Source organism: Helianthus annuus, chromosome 7 (assembly GCF_002127325.2).
Source record: "Helianthus annuus cultivar XRQ/B chromosome 7, HanXRQr2.0-SUNRISE, whole genome shotgun sequence".
NCBI classification, from domain to species: Eukaryota; Viridiplantae; Streptophyta; class Magnoliopsida; order Asterales; family Asteraceae; genus Helianthus; species Helianthus annuus.
The window spans coordinates 9,007,283-9,032,992 of NC_035439.2; the positions used below are offsets into that span (position 1 = coordinate 9,007,283).

The window sequence follows — 25,710 nt, forward strand, 5'->3', positions numbered from 1 at the left end:
CATCGCTTATCTCCTAATTTGCACCTGAAACATAAGCATCGTAGTTATCTAATTCAAGATAATTACACGGCTAAATGGAGGATTATTTCATGTTTTAACACACTTAAGGGTTGTCCAAAGGACCACCCGTCACATCCCCACACTTAACCGTTGCTTGTCCCAAGCAACTCATCAACGTAGCTTCGAAACAAGTGATCAAATCAAGCCAAACAAATCATGCAATTTCTTTACCAACCCCTTTTTAATGCCCAAGCAATACACCCCTCACAAATTCTCTCCTCTCGGCTACAAGTGGAAACTAGCAAAGATAAGCTAGACACACACTAGGCAAACGGGTGGTTGCGCAATCATAAGCTTGTACCTGAATCAACTATACTCCTATAACGGGTCAAACATGAATGCAAATCAAAGGGGCTTAAAGGTTGTAACGTGGCTAGGTGTATGGGTAGGAAATGGAATATATATGAGTAGCGAAAATTCGACCCGGTCTTTTTATTACAACTACCAAAACAACTAACAAATGCATACTACTATATACAAGACAATGAAACCTTCTTTTTTTTTTTCATTTCATTTTTTTTTTTTTTTCAAGCACACAATACGATAATACACTAACCATGACTATTTCAAACTCATAAACTACTAATTATATCACTAATGCTATAAGACCGGGTCAAATTTGGGTACATTTTCAAGTAAGTAGCTAGGGGAAACAAATGATAGGCTTTAGGCACAAAATTGGGCAACTAAATGACCAAACCCCCGCCCCTCTCACTACCATGCTCATATATATAACTTATGAGGTCCAACCCCCCAAATCCCACACTCACTCACACAACCGACGAGGCTACCTAATGCCCTTGTCCTTTCTACATTCATGTCTAACAAAGATTCAAATTGCATTCAAGCACAAGTTCTAACACACCCCCACCCGTAGCCACTCTCATCAAAGATTATTTATATACACGTGTGGCTACAACTCTTACCAAGAATGAAAAGGGTAATAAGGGTTGCCGATGTATTGACTTGGGAATAAATTGGGGCGACAAGATTTCACATTGTTTTGCTCGGCTTAAAATTTTTTCAAAAATCTTCAAAAAATTTCCCCCCATCCCCACACTTGGGATACATTGTCCCCAATGTATGGTCTGGGAGGTTTTGATCACTACTTCAATCAACATCCACAAAAAGCTTCTCATCTCAAACCCCAAATTTCTTTTTTTTTTTTTCATTTTATAATTTTTTTTTTATGTTTTTCATTTTAAACACAACACCACCAACCAACCAAACCCAACAATCAATCATATGATCAATCAACACCCATCCTCCCACCATAATCAACATAAACCAACAAATATATACAAACTATACAAGAGAGAGAATACCACCTGATCAATAATAACGCGGTCCTGGGGGCCCAAAAATGGACGACATCATATCGCTCCATTCTCCAAACCCGAACGAGCCGCTACTGCTTCCCTCTTGTTGTTGTGGTCCCTCTTGCCGTCTTGGATCAAGCCACTGAGAATGGTGGAGTTGTGGAGTCGGATACGAAACGCTGCCATCATATGGTGGCAATGAGGCATAATCCACATGTTGTGGATCCTCAACCACCGGCCTCCCAGCATGCCAGTCCGCATGCATTCGCCTCATCTGATCATCGTGATATCGGTTATTCATTTCCACCTCCTGCGAATATGCGTGAGTCCGGTGCCATGATTCATTGCGGTCGAGGCTATGTTTAAGTGCCCGCTCAATACTAGCGCTATTCCGCGTGCCTTGATCAAATAACGACCTCTCCGGACCCGACCAAGTATCAAAGATGGCCGCCGGCGGGCGTTGGCTCTCGATCACCTCCTGCATTGAACCACTATAAGCCCACCCCGGCTCATATGGTTGCTGCGCATAGTCGTAAAATGTGCCACCATGACCACCATGAAAAGCCCCAAAACCAACATTTGCACCACCCGTTGGCTCGTCTGCGTAATCATCATCCCCACTCGGAATTAACTCTTCATCGCTTTCAGGTTCATCCGGTTCTCCCGGTAACAATTCCCTTGCACCTAATTTCAACGCCCTCCACCGTTGACCCTCCGATTTCAGCTTGTGATAACGTTCAGACGAAGTGTATGTCCAAACGTTTCCCAACCTATCTAAAGTAAAAGGCAAGTGCCTTTTCGTTAAACCGCGGTCTTCAGATGTGAGTGCCTTCTGCTGTTTCATTAGGCCCGTTATGATGCGGCAGTACGGGACAATGTCTCTCCCGTATTTGTTCCGACATATCCACAAATGGTGCATGATCAGGTAGCGGATTGGAAACCGTGGGGACCCGTGCATCAATGAGTACAGAACAGGTATCTCTGGAAACCTCACCTGTTCTTTATCCCCTCTCCTTGGGATGACATTAAGTAAACAGATCGTATGCAAGAGCTTGGCTTCTATCTTCAGATTTTTTCGGTATAACACGCCACCATACCTACCGGGCAAAAACAAATCAGCCAACATACTGTTCCATGTCACGTGCTTCTCGGGTTTGAGCAACAAGTCATCAAGCGTGGGAATCATGTATTCCCTAGCTGGAAGACTATCATATTTTCCCAACTTCTTCAAAGTATCAAATGACATTTCAACTGGTACCCCATGTACCGTCCCAATCAACTTCATTTGTGATGGCCTATAGAAGTTTTCACACTTAAGTGTTGCCATCCACTCCTGAATTTCAGTCAAAAACAAATTGCTCTTATCCTTATCCCAACACTTGAGTGCTCCTTCCCAACCCAAAGCACGGAACTTGTCATACACCCCGAACTGGCCCAACTGAGGCTCATCAACATCTCTTTCACAGATGAATGCGGCCGCTTTATTCTTTAACTTGTTCATGCAATCGTTATACAAAGTTGGCTGCCAAATTTCGGGTTGGTCATCCAATGACCCCGAATTCCACACCGGTTTATCTCTTGGGTCTAACTGCATCTCTTCTTCTTCCTCGCTTTCGCTTTCACTAACCCTACCAAGATATTGCCTCTTCTTCGATGGCTGCTCCTTCTCCTTGCCTTTGCCTCTTGACGAGGATGAACTTGAACCCGGCTTTTCCTTTGTCCTTGCCATTCCTACACACATGAAGAAACAACAAAATAACACAAAAATTAACATTCTTTTCACAAATCATCCCCACACTTGCTTGTTGCCATGGTTGTAGATGTTAGTGAACCCAAAATGTATCAAGAATTTTCAAAAATTGGGCATGGTGTCTCTACAATGTAGAACATCCCAAAAGTTCACTACTTTAACCATATTTCCTACATCTACAACCATCAACCATGTTCAATAACAATTTCATACTCATATCCTAGCAACAAGCAAGTGGGCAAAAACATATAACCTAAATCACCTTGTTTTTCACAATGCATCTCCATAATATAGTAAAATAAGTGTTCATACCTTGTTTCAAGATGAGAGGATGCTTGTGAAACTAAAAATCCCAAAACCCCCAAATTATCTCAACCTAGGGTTTCAAACTTCGACCCCAAAACCGCGTTTTCTCTGGAATTCCTCCTCACAATCACGAAGCTTGTGAAAAATTAGTCGATTTAGACCAAAACCCCACTTGATTTGGGCGAGTATTGAAGATTTGATGAAGAGAAGAAGGTGGAAGAAGAACAATGGAGTTTGTGGGTTCTTTGGAGAAGAAGAGGTGGAAAAGTGAAGAATGAATGAGTGGTTGGGGTTTAATCACGTGACAAGCTTGTTTATTTTCGGGTTTTTTATATTTTTTTTTTTTTTTTATAAATGCAGAACCCCAATCGACCGACATGTTTTTACTGCGTACCGTAATTTACGGTCTCACCGTAAATTACGGTGAGACCTGGATGTCAAAAATGTGCCGTAATTCAGGCTGTTTCCACCGTAAACCTCACCCAATTTTTTCACCACCGTAAATTACGGTATTACCGTAATTTACGGTAAACACTGGACTTCAATTTACACCGTAAAACAGAAGGTTTTCACCATAAAATTCCAAAAATGTTCAACATCCACCGTAAATTACGGCTCCACCGTAATTTACGGTGGATACTGGGCATGCACATTTTGACAAAACTTTGAAGTTTATGTTCCAATTTTTTTAGATTTTTTAAATTTTTCGATTTTTTATGTTTTTTAATTATTTCAAAAACTTGGAAAAATCACCCTACCCCCTCAAAAATCCCGTGTTGTCCTCAACACGATGTAAGAACAATTCGCGACCCGAACTTCCCCACACTTGTTTCGAACACGGACTTTAAGGAACTATGGCAATTATGCAACTATACTAACAAAACAAAACGAAACTACTATGTACACTATCACCAAACCTGGGCCTCTTACGATTGTTCCTCCTCAACCGGGTGTAGGATGTAGCCCGCTTTGTCAAGCTCCAAGTTATTGATGTCATTTCCTTCCAAGTACGGCTTCAAGCGGTGACCGTTCACCGTTTGTTGTTTCAACGTTTGCTCGTCTTGGATGTCCACATCACCAAATTGCCCAACTCTTCGAATAACATACGGACCCATCCACTTGCTTTTAAGCTTGCCCGCAAACATTTTCAACCGAGAGTTGTACAACCAAACCTTCTGACCCACTTCGAACGTTTTCTTGCGTAACTTCGCATCATGTACTTTTTTTAGCTTATCCTTATAAGCCGATGCGCATTCGTACGCCTCATCTCGAATTTCTTCTATCTCGCTCAATTGTAATTTCCGCAACTTACCCGCCTCGTCGTAATCCGCATTAACTGTCTTTATCGCCCAATGCGCCCGATGCGCCAATTCCATAGGCAAATGATTTTCGGTGATTCACACTATACCTTTTCAATGGCGACTAATGGCGACTCGGTGATTCACACTATACCTTTTCAATAATTTTCCAAAGTTAAAATTTTTGAAATGTGAACCACCGTCGCTTATAATGACCCGCGGAATTCCGAAGCGCGAGAAGATGTTGGATTGAACAAATTTACAAACAACCGAATGGTCGTTTGTTCGCGTTGCAATGGCCTCAATCCACTTCGAGACATAATCTACCGCCACAAGAATGTAAAGGAAGCCATTCGAATTCGGAAACGGACCCATGAAATCTATTCCCCATACATCAAATATCTCTACAACCAAGATTGGTTGTAGTGGCATCTCGTCCCTCTTCGATATGCTACCCATCTTTTGGCAATTTACACAATTCCGGGCGAATTCAATTGCATCTTTGAATATAGTGGGCCAATAAAATCCGCAAGATAGTACCCGATAACCCGTTTTATGCCCACTAAAGTGACCCCCGCAAGCGGACGAATGGGCATGCGTTAAAATTTCCAACACTTCCGTCTCGGGCACACATCTCCGAATAACTTGATCCGGACCGATCTTGAAAAGATCCGGCTCATCCCAGATATATTGCCTCACTTGGACCATGAATTGTTGACGGCGCTTTTTAGTCCAATGGGTCGGAATGGCCCCCGTGGCTAAGTAGTTAACATAGTGAGCGTACCACGGGGCAACGAAAGTAGACACGGCTAACAGTTGCTCGTCGGGGAAACTTTCATTAATTTCACTTACATCATCAGTCCCCTCTACCGGAATTCTAGACAAATGATCCGCGACTACATTCTCGCTTCCTTTTTTGTCTCGGATCTCTAAATCAAATTCTTGTAACAATAAAACCCATCGAATCAAACGCGGCTTCGCATCCTTTTTCTCCATTAAATACCGAACCGCACTATGATCGGAATAAACTACTACCTTGCTTCCCCAAATATACGAGCGAAACTTATCCAAAGCGTACACCACCGCTAGTAACTCCTTCTCGGTTGTGGTGTAGTTAAGTTGCGCTTCGGATAAAGTTTTGCTTGCATAATAGATAACCACCGGCTTCTTGTCAACCCGTTGACCCAAAACTGCACCAATAGTGGTATCGCTGGCATCACACATTATCTCGAATGGGTTTGACCAGTCAGGTGGTTGCAAAATGGGCGCCTTGACCAAATGTTCCTTCAAAACAGTAAACGCTTGCATACATTCATTAGTAAAGTCAAACGGGACATCTTTTAATAACAAATTACATAAGGGTTTGGTAATAACACTAAAACCCTTGATGAAACGTCGATAAAAACCCGCATGTCCTAAAAATGACCGTACACCCTTAACATTTTTAGGAGGTGGCAATGATGAAATTACCCGTATCTTTGCCTTATCCACCTCCATCCCCCTTTCCGAAATCACGTGTCCCAACACAATGCCCTCTTGCACCATGAAGTGACTTTTCTCCCAACTTAGCACCAAATTTTTCTCAACACACCTTTTTAAAACCTTTTCCAATTCGTTGAGACAAGCATCAAAAGTGGTGCCAAAAATGGAAAAATCATCCATGAACACTTCAAGCGACTCTCCAACCATGTCCGAGAAAATACTCATCATACATCGTTGAAAAGTTGCTGGAGCATTACACAACCCAAACGGCATTCGCCTAAAGGCAAAAGTGCCGTATGGGCATGTGAAGGTGGTCTTGTGTTGGTCATCCGGGTGTATGGCAATTTGATTATATCCCGAATACCCATCTAAGAAGCAATAATATTTTTGACCCGACAATTTTTCAATAATTTGGTCAATAAAAGGTAGCGGGAAATGGTCCTTAGAAGTGGCGGCATTCAGTTTTCTGTAGTCAATACACACCCGCCACCCGGTAACCGGTCGGGTGGCAATTTGTTCACCACTTTCGTCCTTGACTACTTGAATGCCGGCCTTCTTAGGCACAACCTGGGTGGGACTCACCCAAGCACTATCCGAAATCGGATAGATGATTCCCGCATCCAACCATTTAATTACCTCCTTTTTTACTACCTCCCTTAGGTTTGGGTTCAACCGCCTTTGAGCTTCTCGTGTCGGTTTGGCATCTTCGGTTGTGATAATCTTGTGCATGACGATGGATGGACTAATTCCTTTAAGATCGGCAATCGTCCATCCAATAGCACCCTTGTTCGCTTTTAACACCTCCATCAAGGCTTGCTCTTGTGCCACTTCTAAATTAGAGGCAATAATGACCGGCAAAGTGTCATTATCCCCTAAAAATACATACTTCAAGTGGCCCGGCAAATCCTTGAGCTCTAACTTTGGTGGTTCCTCCAACGATGGTTTTGTACCCGAATCGATTTCCACCGGTAGACCCTCGAATTGATGAGTCCATGGTGGTCTACCTTCTTTCATCGCCATCACATCTTGTGCCTCCTCTTCAACCCGTAGTGCATAAGCATGTACCTGTTCAGAAAAGTCACACAGGCAAATATCCAAACCATCCTCCTCATACTCATGCGGGTTGCATCCATCTACTATGTCTGCCATAAAACACTCATCAACACCATTAGCATTAGAATTGTTAGTGAAAACATTCAAACGCATTTTTCGATTTCCGAATGCCATATCAACCGTACCAAATCTACAGTCGATAATAGCATGTGCGGTGCTTAAAAATGGCCGACCCAAAATTATGTTCTGTTGTTGTTTAGGGTCCGCCGATGAGTAGTCCAAAACCAAAAAGTCCACCGGGTAGTAAAACTCATCAATTTTAACAATAACATTTTGAACCATACCCCGGGGCAACTTATGAGACAAATCGGCCAAAACAACCGTCGTCTCCACCCGTGCTAATGGACCAAAGTCATATTGGTCGTATAATCCCCCCGGTAAAATGCTAACTCCGGCTCCGAGATCTAGCAACGCCTTAGCCATTTGAAAATTACCAACTTGTACATTAATCAATGGCGTGCCCGGATCTTGGAGCTTAGGAGGAAGCTCCCCATTCAACACTGCACTCACTTGCCCGGTCAAATCTACCCGCTTAGGCACTTTTTTCTTGTTTTGCCTCTTTTGTGTGCATAATTCTTTTAAAAATTTTGCATAAGCGGGAACTTGTTTTATTGCATCAAGAAGTGGGAGATTTATTTTAACTTGTTTGAACATATCCCACATTTCCTCTTTTTGAGGACCCCTTGACACAATAACATTTTTCTTCCCCGGGTCAAGTAAAGCCGATGGAAATGGAACTTGACTCGGCTCACCCTCTATTTTTTCATTCTTTTCATTTTTACTTTTTTCACTTTCACCCAACCCCGGTTTTTTAATAGTTGTTTCTTTTGGTTTAACCGGTGCAAGTTCATCATCACTTTCCATTCCCGTGATGTCCTCAACCACCCCCTCGACCAATTCGGGTGACAAATTGGCCTTAAACTCTTTCCCACTTCTTAACACACTAACATGGTTAATATTAACATTACCTCGTGACGAACCATGTGAAGGGTTTACCTTTGTGTCGCTTGGAAGTTGACCCTTACCTTTCTTTAGTTCCGCCACATCGGTTGCTAATTGCCCCATTTGAGTCGTTAGTGACTGAATGCTTTTATCGCGAACCTCATCTTTTTGCATCCGCACTTCATCAAGTTGATTCCGCTTTTGCATTTCCAATTGCATGCTTTTAAGCATCTCCATCACCTCGTTTCCATCCGAAGATCCCCTTTGCTCTTGACCCGTTTGGTATTGTTTTTGATACCCTTGGTTATTTCCGCCCCGGTACCCACCTTGGTTATTATAGGATGGCCGTGAACCAAAATTACCTTGGCTACCTTGAAAATTTGGGTTCGCTTGATTTGACGGGTTCCCATATCTAAAATTCGGGTGATTCCTCAACCCGGGGTGGTAGGTATTAGAATTCATGTTGTTGTAGTTCCTACCACCTCCTCCTTGGCCTTGACCTTGGACCGCATGAACTTCCTCATATTGCCCTTCCAACATTCCTTGGCAATTTTCAGCCGCGTGACCTATTTCATTACACAAAGCACACACATCATAAATTTGATTAGTACTTTGAACATTACCTTCATCTATGGCATGCACTTGTGGTCGGTTAGTTGTTGGTCGGGCTCTCCTCGAAGCTTGGGCTTTCCTTTTTGATGTAGTTGCCATACTCTCCAAAAACTCCCAATCTTCATTTTCATAATTCGTTCCAAATGTCCCTCCGGTGATAGACATTAAATCCCGTGCATCTTCGGCACTTAACCCCTCATGAAAAGCGTTCATTAACTCCCATAACTCAATCCCATGATGAGGGCAGTTTTTAATCATCATGTTAAAACGCTCAAACGCCTCATGGAACATCTCACCGTGTTGTTGTTGAAAACTTCTCAACCCCTTCCGCGCATCATTGGTCTTTTGGGCGGTGTAGAATTCATCCAAAAAGGTTTGTTGCATCTCCCCCCATGTATATATTGATGCCGAAGGCAAAGTGTAAAACCACTTCTTTGCCTTATCCTCCAAAGAAAACTGAAATAAGACTAACTTGACTTCATCGGCCGAAAAACCTTGACTCCCAAAAGTGTTGCAAATTGAGTCATAGGCCTCTAGATGGAAATACGGCTCCTCCGTTGCTAACCCTTTATACTTCGGTAAACTTTGCAACGAGTTCGTTCTTACTTCAAAAGTTCTCCCTTGGTTGTTGTGGGGGATAACCACCGGTGAGGGGTTTTGAGTAATGATTGGCCTGAAATGTGCCTCTATTCCCCTTGCTTGTTCTCTAAGGTGTCTTCGTGGCACACCATACCTACCTCTCGGAATAATCGGCCCATTCGGTCTTGGTACTTGCCCTTGTGGTGCGATCGGTTGTTGAAACTGTTGTGGTCGCATCGGTGGGCGCTGAGGCGGTCTTTGAAATGGTTGTTGGTGTACATGTTGTGGCCGGACCTGTTGCAATGGAATCGGTTGTGGCATTGGTGGCCCTTGTGGTCTTGGCCGAATATGTTGTGGTATAAGTTGTTGATGTTGCATTCCACCAACACTCGCCATCCCTTGAGATTGATTCTGAACATACCCAAAATCCCCTTGATCACCATAATCTCCATAACCGTACCCATCTTCATCAAAACCTTCAAATTCCTCATAACCTTCATCATACCCATCTCCTTGAATTCCCGATGATTGCCCAAATGGAATAGTCGAGTATTGGAAACCCGATTGATTTGGTGGTCGATACGGTGTAGCATGGACAATAGACGAAATTGGTGCCATAGTATGGCCCGAATATGATGGACCCGCACCCGGGAAAAAATGGGATAATGGTGGTATAGTAGTGGAAGGGTTAAAGGTGACGGTTGGTTCTTCTTGGGTAGTAATGGGTTGTGTGGTGTTGGTTGGTGTAACCTGTTGAGGTATGGTGGGTTCGGTAGTATTTGGTGGAATGGTAGTGTTAGGTGAAGGTTGAGTGGATGTTGGTATGAATGATGAGGTAAATTCACCCGTAGTGGGTGGTGGTGGTGGTGGATCCATGTATCGAATTGGTGTAACTGGTGTTGTTGGTGAACTATTGATTGTATTTTCTCTTAGCAAAATTCTGTTTGCTCGCAAAGTTCGCTCAATTTCCGGATCAAACGCCAATGGTGATAGCTTGTGAGAGCTCCTAGTACGCATGCACCTATAAATACCTGCACACTAACACACCCCGCGTAAACCAGAAAAATAACAAACTTAAAACACAAACAAAAATAACACACGTTGCGCACTACTCCCCGGCAACGGCGCCAAAATTTGACGTGATGTCGTGGTCACAATCAAATTTAATCCCTAAACAACTGTAGTTAGTGGTAGTAGGGTATCGAACTCAGGGAGTATGTGGAAAATGTGTTGATTGTGTAGCTTTGTATTTATACTAAAATTAAACTAAATTGCAGAAAATTAAAATTCAAGATTGTGGATTGTTGTTTTATAAAACTAAATTAAGGACTAATTCAAATCAAAGTAGGTTGTAAACAATTAGGAGAGAACAATGATCACCCTAGGTTTCAGTTTCTTTAAACAATTGTGTGCAATTTCACTAGAAAGAGTTACATAGACATAACTCGTGTATGTGTGATTGAAGTGATAAAAGGGAACAAAGTACTCGGATTAGATAATGCGAGGTTGTTTCCCGATGACCTATTAACCAATAACCAACCCTAACCCTTCCCGTGATATCTCGGTTGCCAACGGCACCAAGAACGTACGATCAAGACTAGAAATTGTGATATAGATTAACGCACTACAAACAATCAAACACACACCATGACATTCAAGCAACGCAAAATATCATTCTAGAAATGCAGAAATTAACACACAAAAGTCTTAGAAACATTCACCTAGGATGATCACCGAAGAGTTTAGCCGGACATGGCTCGGTGAATCATCATCAACATTAATCTAGTGTTCATACGAATTAAAAACACAAACCGAATGTTTAGAATCGTTCACAAACCAAGCAAGTACTCCAAATTCGCTCCCAAAGTCTCCAAGAACCGTCAATGATGAGATAATCCCAAAAGACACACCCAAAACGAGTATATTGTGGCAGTTACACTTTTCACGTTCAGGCACCACCGTAAATTACGGCTCCACCGTAATTTACGGTGGTCATCAAAATGTTACGGTGGATCAAGCCTGATTTACGGTGCAAGATAAATGGGAAAATGGGTCACCGTAAATTACGGTAGTACCGTAATTTACGGTACCAAGCTATCTTCACTTCTTTGTTTTGTCTTGTGTTCTTCTCTCGACCCGTTTTCACCAAAGCATCCATAAGCATCCATAAGCTGCCTTTTATCCATCGCTTATCTCCTAATTTGCACCTGAAACATAAGCATCGTAGTTATCTAATTCAAGATAATTACACGGCTAAATGGAGGATTATTTCATGTTTTAACACACTTAAGGGTTGTCCAAAGGACCACCCGTCAATAGGATCAATTTGCATTTAAATTCAAGAGAGACTCCCTTTATATTCTCGTCTGAAGATCAATCAGGTATCTCTTTTCCTCTTTCTTCCTTCTCTTACTCTGTTTTTCTGTTTCTTTCCATCATTCTGCAAAGATGTTGCTCCGGAACTCCCCTCATAAGGATCCTAAGAAGAACAGCCCCTTGAAGGGTCAAGGGATCATCAAAGATTCTCCCACCGAGAGGTGCTGTTTTACCGATCCTCAGGTCGACAAAATCCGTCATTGTTTTCCGGCGAACACCATCTTCAAGTCTTTTACTTCTACCGCTTTGAGTGATTTTATCTCTGATGCTTGAAGGTGGTGATGCTGGCAAGGATCAGGGTGGAGAGGCAAGTGGAGCTGGTGGTGATGGTGCAGCGAAGGCTTGAGCTGCAGGATTGGGCGATGAAGGACACTTCTAGACATAGCCGGAGCCCAATTTTTTTTGTGGTTGTTGATGTTTTTAAACAATTATGGTCTGTAACTTTGAACAATAGTTTTAGGATTAAGGATCCAGGATCCTTCAGACAATAGGTAGGATTGCAAATGGTGGAGGGATCCTCTGTTTGGGGGATGAAGCCATTGTGATCCTGCCGCCTTTATATCCCTGCATAACTTTTGAACCTATTATCATAGACACCCTTTACCTACCCCAGCGGACGGGCCACGTATTGCTGGTAGATGCTCGGGGTAGGTAATTTTGACAACCTTTGAAGGGTTAATCCTTTCGTTTATAAATAAAATCTTAAACTTTTGTCGCTTATCTTGTGTTATTATCTTTTTTGTCCCTTTAATTCCCCATTGTTTTGATGTACATTCATTAAATAGGCAATTCTGAGTAAGTCAGATTGAAAACATTTAGGATATGATCCTTGATCAAATATCCTATAGTTGAAAAATCCCAAAGAGTAGTATATATTTTAAGGATCACAAGTTTAGTTGTCAAATTTCAAGGGTTACTCAAAGAAACAAAAAACAGTTAAGGATCATACCTGAGGATCCAAGTTAGGATCCTAACCTTTATTCAGGATAACCGTAAGTGAAATTTTAGTGGATAATAAGGATTAAGGATCCTTAATCGTTTAACTTTGAAAACCTGAAAAATAGAACATAACTTCGGGCTAAGCCAATATAAAAATAAGTTAGTAACTGGGGACATGCCCAAAGGATCACTTGGGACAAGCCCAAAGGATAACTGGGGACGAGCCCAAAGGATAACTGGGGACAAGCCCGAAGGGTAACTGGGGACAAGCCCGAAGGATAACTGGGGACAAGCCCAAGGATCGTATGTAAACTGGAGTATGGCCCTTACTGGCGACTATCCATACTTAGTGACATGAAAATGCCAAAACCTTAGCTAACGTGAAAACGTTAGAAACCTTAGGAACGGATGTATGGTACGTCTACCATTATACGTAGGATCCTAGATATAGCCAGTACGATGGGGTTATCAGCCCCGAAGGTGGGTACTGGTCCCAAAGACGTGAACTATACCAGGATCATCGTGCGCTACAGGCGGAAACTAGGGACAAGCCCAAGGATAGCTGGGGTTGAACCCAAGGATCTGAGATGCTTTTGAAGACTATCAATAATATGCTGAGGATACCTGGACTATCAGAACTCAAATTCTCGGGAGAGGAGGATGAAGGATACATGATCCTTATCCTTTGGTAAAAATAAGAAAATGGAATAGTTTAGGATTAGGATTTTACCAGAGTAAGGATTGTTGACATCATCGGGATCCTTCGAGGATGCTTTTCAATGTAAGGATCATATGTGCCATGAGGATCCTATTCACATGAAATATTTCTTTAAGTGAACAGCATTCCAGGCTCTAGGTAACAAATTTCCTTCCATGGTTAGCAATCTATATGCCCCCTTTCCTGCTTCAGCTTCAATCAAGTAAGGGCCTTCCCACTTTGGTGCTAATTTCCCGTCAGCAGGATTGATGGTATTTTGGAATGCTTTTCTCAATACCATATCCCCCACTTGGAATTTCCTTATCCTGACATTTTTGTTGTAAGCACCAGCCATTCTTTGTTGGTAGCTAGACATCCTTATCCTTGCCAAATCCCTGATTTCTTCAATAGTATCCAGGTCTTGAGCTAGGTTTGCAGCATTTCCTTCAGGATCACGAGTACTTGTTCTAGCAGTTGGAACCACCATTTCTGTTGGGATCACTGCTTCTGCCCCAAACACTAAAGAGAAGGGTGTTTGACCAGTAGCATTCTTGGGGGTTGTCCTATCAGCCCAAAGCACATAAGGCAATTCATCTGCCCATTTCCCCTTCTTGGATCCAAGTTTCTTCTTCAGATTGTTGATGATGATCTTGTTGGATGATTCTTCTTGACCATTAGCTTGTGGATGGACTGGTGTTGATGTTATCATCTTGATCCCCCAACTGTCACAAAAGTTAGTAGTCCTGCTCCCAATAGATCGGGAACCATTATCACATACAATTTCAGAAGGAATGCCAAATCTAGTTATAATGTTTCTTTTAATAAAGGATATAACTTCCTTTTCTCTGACTTGGGCAAAAGCTTCAGCCTCTATCCACTTGGAGAAGTAGTCAGTCATGGCAAGCGTGAATACTTTTCCACCAGGTGCCTTAGGGAGCTTGCCAACTATATCCATTCCCCATCTCATAAATGGCCAAGAGGATGGAATAGGATGTAGAAATTCAGCCGGCTGATGAAGGATATTGCTGTGTCTTTGACAAGGATCACACTTCTTAGCATACTCCACAGCATCCCTTTTCATAGTTGGCCAGTAGTATCCTGTCCTTAGGATCCTTGAGAATAATGCCCTGCCCCCAGTGTGGTTGCCACAGTCTCCTTCATGGAAGTCTTTTAAAACTTCTTGAACTTCAGGATCCTCGATACATCTTAAATATGGTCCTGCAAGAGATCGCTTATATAGCACATTATTTAAGATTGTGAATTGAGATACCTTAATCCTGAAAGCCCTAGGATTTTCTCCCATAGGAATCTCCCCGTGTTGTAAGTATCTCATGATTGGTGAGATCCATGATCCTGAATAAGATTGAGTATTCTCACTAGGGATCATTGCAGTATCCTCTTCTATTTCCATGGCCACCTGATTTTCAATAGAAGGAGCCAGGATATGGATGATGGGGATACTTATATCCTCTAGGATCTTCAAAGATGATCCTAGATTGGCCAATGCATCAGCTTCTGTATTTTCCTCCCTTGGTACCTGTGTTAAACTGAAAGAAACAAAGGAGAGTGCCAATTCTTTGACTATCTCTAAATATTTGGTTAGTTTTTCACCTTTAACAGCATAGGATCCATTAAAGTGATTAGTGATTAACAATGAATCCACGTATACCTCAAGATACCTGATCCCCATATGCTTAGCAATTTGTAAGCCAGCGATTAAGGCTTCATCTTCAGCCTCATTATTAGTGGCTTAGAACTCACAAGCTATGGAATGGGGTATTATGTCCCCCTGTGGCGATTTTAGTAGTATACCAAGCCCCGTACCTTTGACATTTGAGGATCCGTCAGTGTGTAGTATCCAAGGATCCTTAGTTTCATCCAGCTGCTGGACTTCCAATTCGGCTTCCTTTTGTAGATCACTACTGAAATCAGCCACAAAGTCTGCTAATGCTTGAGATTTGATGGTTGTTCTGGGCTCATATCTTATATCATGGGCACTAAGCTTTACTGCCCACTTAGCCATTCTTCCGGACATCTCTGGTTTCCTGAGGACATTCTTAATTGGAAAATTAGTTCTAACAACAATAACATGGGTTTCAAAATAATGTCTTAGTTTAGTAGATGCCATAATTAATGCAAGGATAAGTTTTTCAAGGTGTGAATACCTGGATTCAGCATCAAGTAAAGTCTTACTTACATAATAGACAGGATATTGTGTAACTTCATGATCCTTAACAAGGACTGCACTTACTGCTTTTGAGGATACCGCAAGGTATAAGGATAACACATCTCCTTTTTCTGGTTTCATCAATGCTGGTGCTGAGAACATGTATTCTTTTAGGGCTTGTAAAGCATTCTCATGCTTTTCAGTCCACTCGAATTTTTTTATTTTTTCTTAGGATATCATAGAATTCTTTACATCTTTCTGAGGATTTGGATATGAATCTGTTTAGAGCTGCTATCCTGCCTGTTAGCCTTTGCACATCCTTAGCGTTGGCAGGGGATTTGATATTCACTAAAGCTTTGATTTGTTCCGGGCTTGCTTCAATGCCCCTCTGGGTTACCATATATCCTAAGAACTTGCCTGCTTTAACACCAAAGTGACATTTTGAAGGATTAAACTTCATGTTGTAATTATCAAGGATATCAAATGCTTCCTCCAAGTCCTTAGGTGATCCTCAGCTTTCTTGGATTTTACAACCATATCGTCTATGTATACTTCCATAGTTTGTCCAATTTGATCTTTGAACATCATGTTTACCAGTCTTTGATATGTTGCACCTGCATTTCTTAATCCAAAAGGCATAGCAATATAACAATATAAACTGGTTGGGGTCATAAAGGCTGTATCCTCTTGGTCAGATGGCTCCATCTGAATTTGTTGGAATCCAGATGATGCATCCATAAAGGTTAACAGTTCATGCCCCGCTGTTGCATCCACCATGGAGTCAATGTGGGGTAATGGGAAAGGATCCTTGGGACATGCCTTATTCAAATCAGTGAAATCGACACATACCCTCCACTTTCCGTTTTTCTTTTGAACAACGACCACATTGGCTAGCCATTTTGGATACTTTACCTCTCTAATCATACCTGTTAGGGCTGGATTTTTATCATACATGATCCTTATACGTGATCCTAACCAGTGATCCTTGTTTCTTTGGCAGACAGTGATCCTCAGCAGGACTTCAGGATCAGGATCATGGACCATTGAAAGGATCCTCATGCTAACAGTAATCTTCGTTTAAAACAATGTTATTTTGCAGGAACATCTAGCAGGATACGCTCTTAGCATCATAATCAAGGGACGCGTCTTCACAATTATAGCATGAGCTTAATCAAAGATAGACGTTGCAAAGGATATGGAAACTCAGCTTGATTTAAGGGCGGCAATTTAGGCTAGATTGTCTTTTATTTCTAAAGGGGTAATGAGCTGATTATTAGTCTTTTTACCTAAAATAGGTCACCTACACTTGTATAAATACCACTCTTCCTCATTTGGAAGAACACACGACAATACACAACACAACTCTCGCACACTTAGACACTCGATACTATAGTGATCCTTGTACTCAGCTCATTATCATCCAACGTTGTAACTATATTTTTCTTATATTGAAGTTGGTGATCGGTAGTTGCCATCACCCGAGGTTTTTTATGCCGGAGATCATACATTGATCAAGGGCTTTTTCCTCGTATAAATCATTGTGTCTTTGCATATTTCTCATAGAAGTGATCCTTTACTTTTATAATTAACCAAGCATCATACCCCGTTTACATAAAGTTTGGTTACATTATCCTTGTGTGATTTTTGACCAAAACAGTTTGGCGCCCACCGTGGGGCAATTGGTGCTTCATTCATAAGAAAACCTTTTGTTCGAAATCATTTCAAAGAATTACATGGCTTCATCATTGAAAAACATGTCCACGGCGATGTCTGCAGTCACCTCGTCTCAGAACACTCTGCCTCCTCCACCGGCAGGATCCCAGAAGAATGCTGAGAAGAGACAAACTCCTACTAATTCTAAAACTCCATCTCCTTCTGCTATGAATTCTTATATTCCCAGTACTAGTGATGTATTTACTTTGATTTTGCAGATGAAGGATCGTATGCAGCGGCAGGATGAAACTAATGAAAGGATCCTCAGGGAAATTGGAGATCTCAAAAGACAGAAGAAAACGACAGAGGATCATTCCCCACTGATGCCCAAGTCTTTGAGCTTTGATACTCCAATGATTACTTCTCAGCCATCAGGAATTCCAGACGTGCAAATTATGGGAGAATCAAGAGGATTGCACCTCGGATCGACAGCAATGACTCAGGCATCAGGCTCACACTTTCAGCCGGCAGGACCCTATCCCCAGCATATAGAATCCTTCATGAATTCGGGAGCCTATCCGGGAGCACAGCAGTTTCAAGGATCCTACATTATTCCAGGATCATCCCAGGGTCAAGGGTCCTCCTTCGTTCCAGGATCATCCCAGGTTCAAGGATCCTCCTTCGTTCCAGGATCATCCCAAATACCAGGATCCTTCCAGATACCAGGATCCTTCCAGGTGCCAGGATCCCTAAAAAGTTTGCAAACAGGAAGTCTAGATGTCCATCAAGGGGACTTCATTCCAATGCAGACCATTGCTTCCACTGGTCCCTCCGTTGTTCCAGAATCCCAACAATATGGATTCCCTAACTTGAATCCAATGGGAGGTAACACTTTAAATAATTATCCTACCACTAACCATGGATTCATGCAGGATACAGGTGTCAATCATGCTATGGCCAGGGAATTGCAGAAACTAAAAGATATGATCTCAAGCGTTCCAGGGGTAGTTAAGCCTATCCCAGAGATTGCAGATGGAAGCCATAAGGTATCTTGCTTTGCACCACCAATTTGTGATGCAGAGGTACCCAAAAGGTTCCATATCCCTACTATGAAGCTGTATGATGGTACAACGGATCCAGAAGAGCACATAGCACAATACAGGGAGAGGATGGAGATCAATCCTATCCCAGAAAAATTGAAAGAAGCATGCCTATGTAAAGGATTTGGATCCACTCTTACTGGATCAGCTCTTAAGTGGCTGCTAAGTCTTCCCCCCTACTCTATTACTTCATTCGCTAATTTAGTTAATTTATTCAATAACCAATTCTCTTGTAGTAGAAAATTTGAAAGATTAACTAGTGATTTGTACAGGATAACTCAAAATCATAATGAATCATTAAGGGATTATATAACTAAATTTAGTAAAGAATCCTTGGACATTCCCAACTTGGATATGGCTACGGCTGTTGAAGCCTTCAAAATGGGACTGCTTAAGGATTCATTATTCTATGATGATCTTGTTATGACACCATGCAGGAATCTAGATGAAGTAAGAACTCGAGCACTCAGGTTCATCCGGCTAGAGGATGACAAGAGGATCCAGGAGAGACAAGTAGGTTCCTCAAAACAGGAGAAGCAAGGATCCTCCTTCAAGAACAACAAATTCAAATCCTACCATAGAAATGAGAACCAGAATGTGCATGCTGTTGACCAAGAAGAGGATGATGAAGATTATCCTCCAATCTCAGAATATTGTTTTTCCGTTGATAATCATGAACTGATCCTTGCAATGCAGAATCTAGGTGAAAAAGCTAGGTGGCCCAGGAAGAATGATAAACCATCCGGGACTAAAGACAAGTCAAAATGGTGTGCATACCATGAGGATTTCGGGCACCTGACTGAAGAATGCATAGCTTTAAGAAAAGAGATTGGATATCTATTAAGCAAGGGGCACCTAAAAGAATTGTTGGGAAGAAAAAAGCAAAGGACTCAGGATCCCTGAAAAGGCTCCAGCACCTCCGGCAAATGCACAAGTGATCAACTTTATTTCCGGAGGATCAGACATTTGTGGTACATCCTTCTCGGCCGCCAAAAGACATGCAAAGGAGTCAAAAATGGATAATGGAGAAAGACCTATTAGAACATCAAGCGTCTCAGAGGGGAAAATGATAACGTTTGATGAGGATGATCGCATTAACATTCAGGATCCTCATCATGATAGTTTGGTTATCACTCTCTTTATCTCTAACCATTTTGTCCGCAGGATCCTTATCGATGGAGGAAGCTCAGTAAACATTATCCAGCTTGATGTTCTGAAGAAAATAGGTATCCCAGAATCAGACATCACACCAAGATCCTCCGTGCTTGTAGGATTCAGTGGAGAAACGAAGAAAACTCTGGGGGACATCAAACTCCCAATCTACGTGGAAGGATTACATAATTATCAGAAATTTTGTGTTATTGACTGTTTATCTTGTTGCAATATAATCCTTGGCAGGCCTTGGATACATGATATGAAAGCAGTCCCATCCACCTACCATCAATGTGTGAAGCTCCCTAGCCCATGGGGAATAATCAAGATCGACAGTGATCAGCAGGAGGCTAAGGATTGTTATACCTCATCCATGAAGCCAACCTCGAAGCCAAGGGAGCAATAGCAATTACAGCATCCTCCGAGGAATGTCTTGGAGGCAAGGGAACAAGATGTGGACGAAATCCTCTTGGATCCTAGTGATCCTGAATCAAAAATCTATATCGGATCAGGGATCCTTGGCAAGATGAAAGAAGACTTAATATCCTTCCTCAAAAGAAGAAAATCTACCTTTGCTTGGAAACATGAAGATATGACAGGTATATCTAAGGATATTATTACTCACAAACTTGGCATTGACAGGTCTATCAAACCAATCCATCAAAAAAGGAGGAAGTTTGCACAAGAAAGGAATGCCATTATCCAAGAAGAAGTAGAAAGACTACTTCGAGCAGGTATGATTAGAGAGGTAAAGTATCCAAAATGGTTAGCCAATGTGGTCGTTGTCCAAAAGAAAAACGGAAAGTGGAGGGTATGTGTCGATTTCACTGATCTGAATAAGGCATGTCCCAAGGATCCTTTCCCATTACCCCACATTGACTCCATGGTGGATGCAACAGCGGGGCATGAACTGTTGACCTTTATGGATGCATCATCTGGATTCCAACAAATTCAGATGGAACCATCTGACCAAGAGGATACAGCCTTTATGACCCCAACCGGTTTATATTGTTATATTGCCATGCCTTTTGGACTAAGAAATGCAGGTGCAACATATCAAAGGCTGGTAAATACGATGTTCAAAGATCAAATTGGAAAAACTATGGAGGTGTACATAGATGATATGGTAGTCAAGTCAAAGAAAGTTGAGGATCACCTAAGGGATTTGGAAGAAGCATTTGATATCCTTGATAATTATAACATGAAGCTCAATCCTTCAAAATGCCACTTTGGTGTCAAGGCAGGAAAATTCCTAGGATATATGGTGACTCAAAGGGGAATTGAAGCGAGTCCGGAGCAAATTAAAGCACTAGTAAACATCAAGTCCCCTGCCAATGCTAAGGATGTGCAAAGGCTAACAGGCAGGATAGCAGCTCTGAACAGATTCATATCAAAATCCTTAGAAAAATGTAAAGAATTTTACGATATCCTAAGGAAGAACAAGAAATTTGAATGGACGGAGAAACATGAGAATGCTTTACAAGCCCTTAAAGAATATATGTCCTCAGCACCAGCATTATCAAAGCCCGAAAAAGGAGATGTGTTATCCTTATATTTGGCGGTATCCTCAACCGCTGTAAGTGCTGTCCTTGTTAAGGATCACGAAGGTACACAATATCCTATCTACTATGTAAGTAAGAGTTTACTTGATACCGAATCCAGGTACTCACACCTCGAAAAACTTATTCTTGCATTAATCATGGCATCAACTAAGCTAAGGCATTATTTTGAAACCCATACTATTGTTGTTAGAACTAACTTTCCAATTAAGAATGTCCTCAGGAAACCAGAAATGTCAGGAAGAATGGCTAAGTGGGCAGTAAAGCTTAGTGCTCATGATATAAGATATGAGCCAAGAACAGCCATTAAATCCCAAGCACTAGCTGACTTTGTGGCTGATTTCAGTAGTGATCTACAAAAAGAAGCAGAATTGGAGGTCCAACAGCTGGATGAGACCAAGGATCCTTGGATACTACACACTGATGGATCCTCAAATGTCAAGGGCACAGGGCTCGGGATACTACTAAAATCGCCACAGGGGGACATAATACCCCACTCCATAGCCTGTGAGTTCCAAGCAACTAACAATGAGGCTGAATATGAAGCCTTAATTGCTGGCTTGCAAATTGCTAAGGATATGGGGGTAAAATATCTTAAAGTATATGTAGACTCATTATTGATCACCAATCACTTTAATGGATCCTATGCTGTTAAAGGTGAAAAACTAACCAAATATTTAGAGATAGTCAAAGAATTGGCACTCTCTTTTGTCTCTTTCAGCTTGACACAGGTACCAAGGGAGGAGAACACAGAGGCTGATGCATTGGCCAACCTAGGATCATCCTTGAAGATTCCAGAAGATATAAGTATCCCTATCATCCATATCCTGGCTCCTGCTATTGAAAATCAGATAGCCATGGAAATAGAAGAGGATACTGCAGTGATCCCCAGTGAAGAAGCTCAATCTTATTCAGGATCATGGATCTCACCAATCATGAGATACTTTGCAACACGGGGAGATTCCGATGGGAGAAAATCCTAAAGCTTTCAGGATTAAGGTATCTCAATTCACAATTTTGAATAATGTATTATATAAGCGATCTCTTGCAGGACCATATTTGAGATGTATTGAGGATCCTGAAATCGAAGAAGTATTGAAAGATTTCCACGAAGGAGATTGTGGAAACCACACTGGGGGCAGAGCATTGTTCTCAAGGATCCTTAGAACAGGATACTACTGGCCAACCATGAAAAGGGATGCTGTAGAGTATATCAAGAAGTGTGATCCTTGCCAAAGACACAACAATATCCTCCATCAGCCAGCTGAATTCTTACATCCAATACCATCCTCTTGGCCCTTCATGAGATGGGGAATGGATATAGTCGGCAAGCTTCCTAAAGCACCTGGTGGAAAAGTATTTATGCTTGCCATGACTGACTACTTCTCTAAGTGGATAGAAGCTGAAGCCTTTGCTCAAGTCAGAGAAAAGGAAGTCATATCCTTCATTAAAAGAAACATTATAACTAGATTTGGCATTCCCTCCGAAATTGTATGAGATAATGGTTCCCAGTTCATTGGAAGCAGAACCACTAACTTTTGTGACAGTTGGGGAATCAAGATGATAACATCAACACCAGTTCATCCACAGGCCAATGGCCAAGCAGAATCATCCAACAAGATCATCACAACAATCTGAAGAAGAAGCTAGGATCCAAGAAGGGAAAATGGGCAGAGGAGTTACCTTATGTGCTATGGGCTGATAGAACAACTCCCAAGAATGCCACGGTCAAACACCTTTTTCTTTAGTATTTGGGGCAGAAGTAGTGATCCCAACAGAGATGGTGATCCCAACTGCTAGAACAAGTGCTCGTGATCCTGAAGAAAATGCGCAATCCTGGCTCAGGATTTGGATACTATTGAGGAAATCAGGGATCTGGCTAGGATAAGGATGGCAAGCTACCAACAAAGAGTGGCTGGTGCTTACAACAAAAATGTTAGGATAAGGAAGTTCCAAGTCGGAGATATGGTGTTGAGAAAAACATTCCAAAACACTATTAATCCTGCTGACGGGAAGTTAGCACCAAAGTGGGAAGGCCCTTACTTAATTGAAGCTGAAGCAGGAAAGGGGGCATACAGATTGCTAACTATGGAAGGAAACTTGTTACCAAGGCTGGATTTCTATCATACGTGATCCTTATACGTGATCCTAACCAGTGATCCTTGTTTCTTTGGCAGACAGTGATCCTCAGAAGGACTTCAGGATCAGGATCATGGACCATTGAAAGGATCCTCATGCTAACAGTTACCTTCGTGTAATACAACATTATTTTGCAGGAACATCTAGCAGGATACGCTCTTAGCATCATAATCAAGGGACGCGTCTTCACAATTATAGCACGAGCTTAATCAAAGATAGACGTTGCAAAGGATATGGAAACTTAGCTTGATTTAAGGGCGGCAATTTAGGCTAGATTGTCTTTTATTTCTAAAGGGGTAATGAGCTGATTATTAGTCTTTTTACCTAAAATAGGTCACCTACACTTGTATAAATACCACTCTTCCTCATTTGGAAGAACACACGACGACACACAACACAACTCTCACACGCTTAGACACTCGAAACTATAGTGATCCTTGTACTCAGCTCATTATCATCCGAAGTTGTAACTATATTTTTCTTATATTGAAGTTGGTGATCGGTAGTTGCCATCACCCGAGGTTTTTTATGCCGGAGATCATACATTGATCAAGGGCTTTTTCCTCGTATAAATCATTGTGTCTTTGCATATTTCTCATAGAAGTGATCCTTTACTTTTATAATTAACCAAGCATCATACCCCGTTTACATAAAGTTTGGTTACATTATCCTTGTGTGATTTTTGACCAAAACACCTTCCAAATGCTGAAGAGTGCAATTTATACAAGTGTGTGTGGTTGTATTTTAGGCAAATCACCTAACTACTAGCTCGTTACCCCTTTAGAAATAGAAGTAAATTTAGCCTAATTAATTGCCCTTGAATTGTGCTGAGTTTCCATATTCTCCATAACGTCCATCTTTGATTATGCATGTGCGAAATTAGCGTGACAGATTCCTTGTTTACGTTGCTAAGACCTGGTCCAACTCGTAATTCCTGCAAAACAACATTAAATCCAAAGAGAACAATCATTAGTATGAGGATCCTTAGGATGATCCATGATCCTGATCCTGGAGCTCTTCTGAGGATCACTATCTGCCAAAGAAACAAGGATCACTTGTTAGGATACCAAGTAAGGATCATAGGTCATAAAAATCCAGCCCTAACAGGGACATTAAACTCCCAATCTATATCGAAGGCCTACATTCTTATAAAAAATTTTGTGTTATTGACTGTTTATCTTGTTGTAATGTTATCCTTGGCAGGCCTTGGATACACGATATGAAGGCAGTCCCATCCACCTACCATCAATGTGTGAAGCTCCCTAGTCCTTGGGGAATAGTGAAGATTGATAGCGATCAGCAGGAGGCTAAGAACTGTTACACTTCATCGATTAAACCAGCCTCAAAATCAAGAGAGCAATAGCAATCAAAGTATCCTCCAAGGGATGTCTTGGAGGCAAGAGAGCAGGATGTAGTAGAAATCCTCATGGATCCTGATGATCCTGAATCTAAGGTCTATATAGGATCAGGGATCCTTGGCGAGATGAAAGAAAACCTCATATCCTTCCTCAAAAGGAGGAGAACTACCTTTGCATGGAAACATGAAGATATGACAGGTATATCTAAAGATATCATCACTCACAAACTTGGCATTGACAGGTCATTCAAACCAATCCAGCAGAAAAGGAGGAAGTTTGCACCAGAAAGAAATGCCATTATCCAGGAAGAGGTAGAGAAATTGCTCCGAGCAGGTATGATTAGAGAGGTCAAGTATCCAAGATGGATGGCCAATGTGGTTGTTGTTCAAAAGAAAAACGAAAAGTGGAGGGTATGTGTCGATTTTACAGATTTAAATAAGGCATGTCCCAAGGATCCTTTCCCATTACCCCACATTGACTCCATGGTGGATGCAACGGCGAGTCATGAACTGTTAACTTTTATGGATGCTTCATCTGGATTTCAACAAATTCAGATGGAACGATCTGATCAAGAGGATACGGCCTTTATGACTCCAACCGGTATATATTGTTATATTGCTATGCCATTTGGACTAAGGAATGCAGGTGCAACTTATCAAAGGCTGGTGAATATGATGTTCAAGGACCAGATTGGACAAACTATGGAGGTTTACATAGATGATATGGTGGTAAAATCCAGAAAGGCTGAGGATCACCTAAGGGACTTGGAGGAAGCATTCGATATCCTTGACAAATATAACATGAAACTTAATCCTTCAAAATGTCACTTTGGTGTTAAAGCAGGAAAATTCTTAGGATACATGGTGACAAAGAGAGGCATTGAAGCCAGCCCAGAACAAATCAAAGCTTTAGTGAATATCAAATCTCCTGCCAATGCTAAGGATGTCCAGAGGCTAACAGGCAGGATCGCAGCTTTGAACAGATTCATATCCAAATCCTCAGAGAAGTGCAAGGAATTCTACGATATCCTAAAGAAGAACAAGAAATTTGAGTGGACTAAGAAGCATGAAAGTGCCTTAAGATCTCTCAAGGATTACCTATCCTCAGCC

General features: G+C 41.7%; 2 protein-coding genes and 1 non-coding gene across 3 annotated transcripts; 1 reads left to right on the top strand and 2 right to left on the bottom strand.

The window, feature by feature from the left end:
• Nucleotides 1-1,392: 1,392 nt before the first annotated feature.
• On the bottom strand, nt 1,393-3,655 carry LOC110871747. The gene is made up of 2 exons (XM_022120470.2): nt 3,442-3,655; nt 1,393-3,110 (listed from the first exon to the last, which is right to left on the bottom strand). Exon 2 carries the CDS (start codon nt 3,106-3,108, stop codon nt 1,393-1,395), a length of 1,716 nt encoding a protein of 571 aa, XP_021976162.1. The 5' UTR covers nt 3,109-3,110; nt 3,442-3,655.
• A 706-nt stretch (nt 3,656-4,361) lies between these two features.
• On the bottom strand, nt 4,362-4,811 carry LOC110869398. The gene has a single exon (XM_022118655.1). The coding sequence runs from the start codon at nt 4,809-4,811 to the stop codon at nt 4,362-4,364; it is 450 nt and encodes a 149-aa protein (XP_021974347.1).
• A 4,300-nt stretch (nt 4,812-9,111) lies between these two features.
• Nucleotides 9,112-9,217, top strand: LOC118480709. Its single transcript, XR_004863687.1, has one exon. It is a non-coding gene; the product is annotated as a small nucleolar RNA R71 (small nucleolar RNA).
• Nucleotides 9,218-25,710: the final 16,493 nt, after the last annotated feature.

What these genes read in the sequence shown, in the direction of transcription:
- LOC110869398 (XM_022118655.1), bottom strand. Translation starts at nt 4,811, where the DNA reads ATGGAATTGGCGCATCGGGCGCATTGGGCGATAAAGACAGTTAATGCG.
- LOC110871747 (XM_022120470.2), bottom strand. Translation starts at nt 3,108, where the DNA reads ATGGCAAGGACAAAGGAAAAGCCGGGTTCAAGTTCATCCTCGTCAAGA.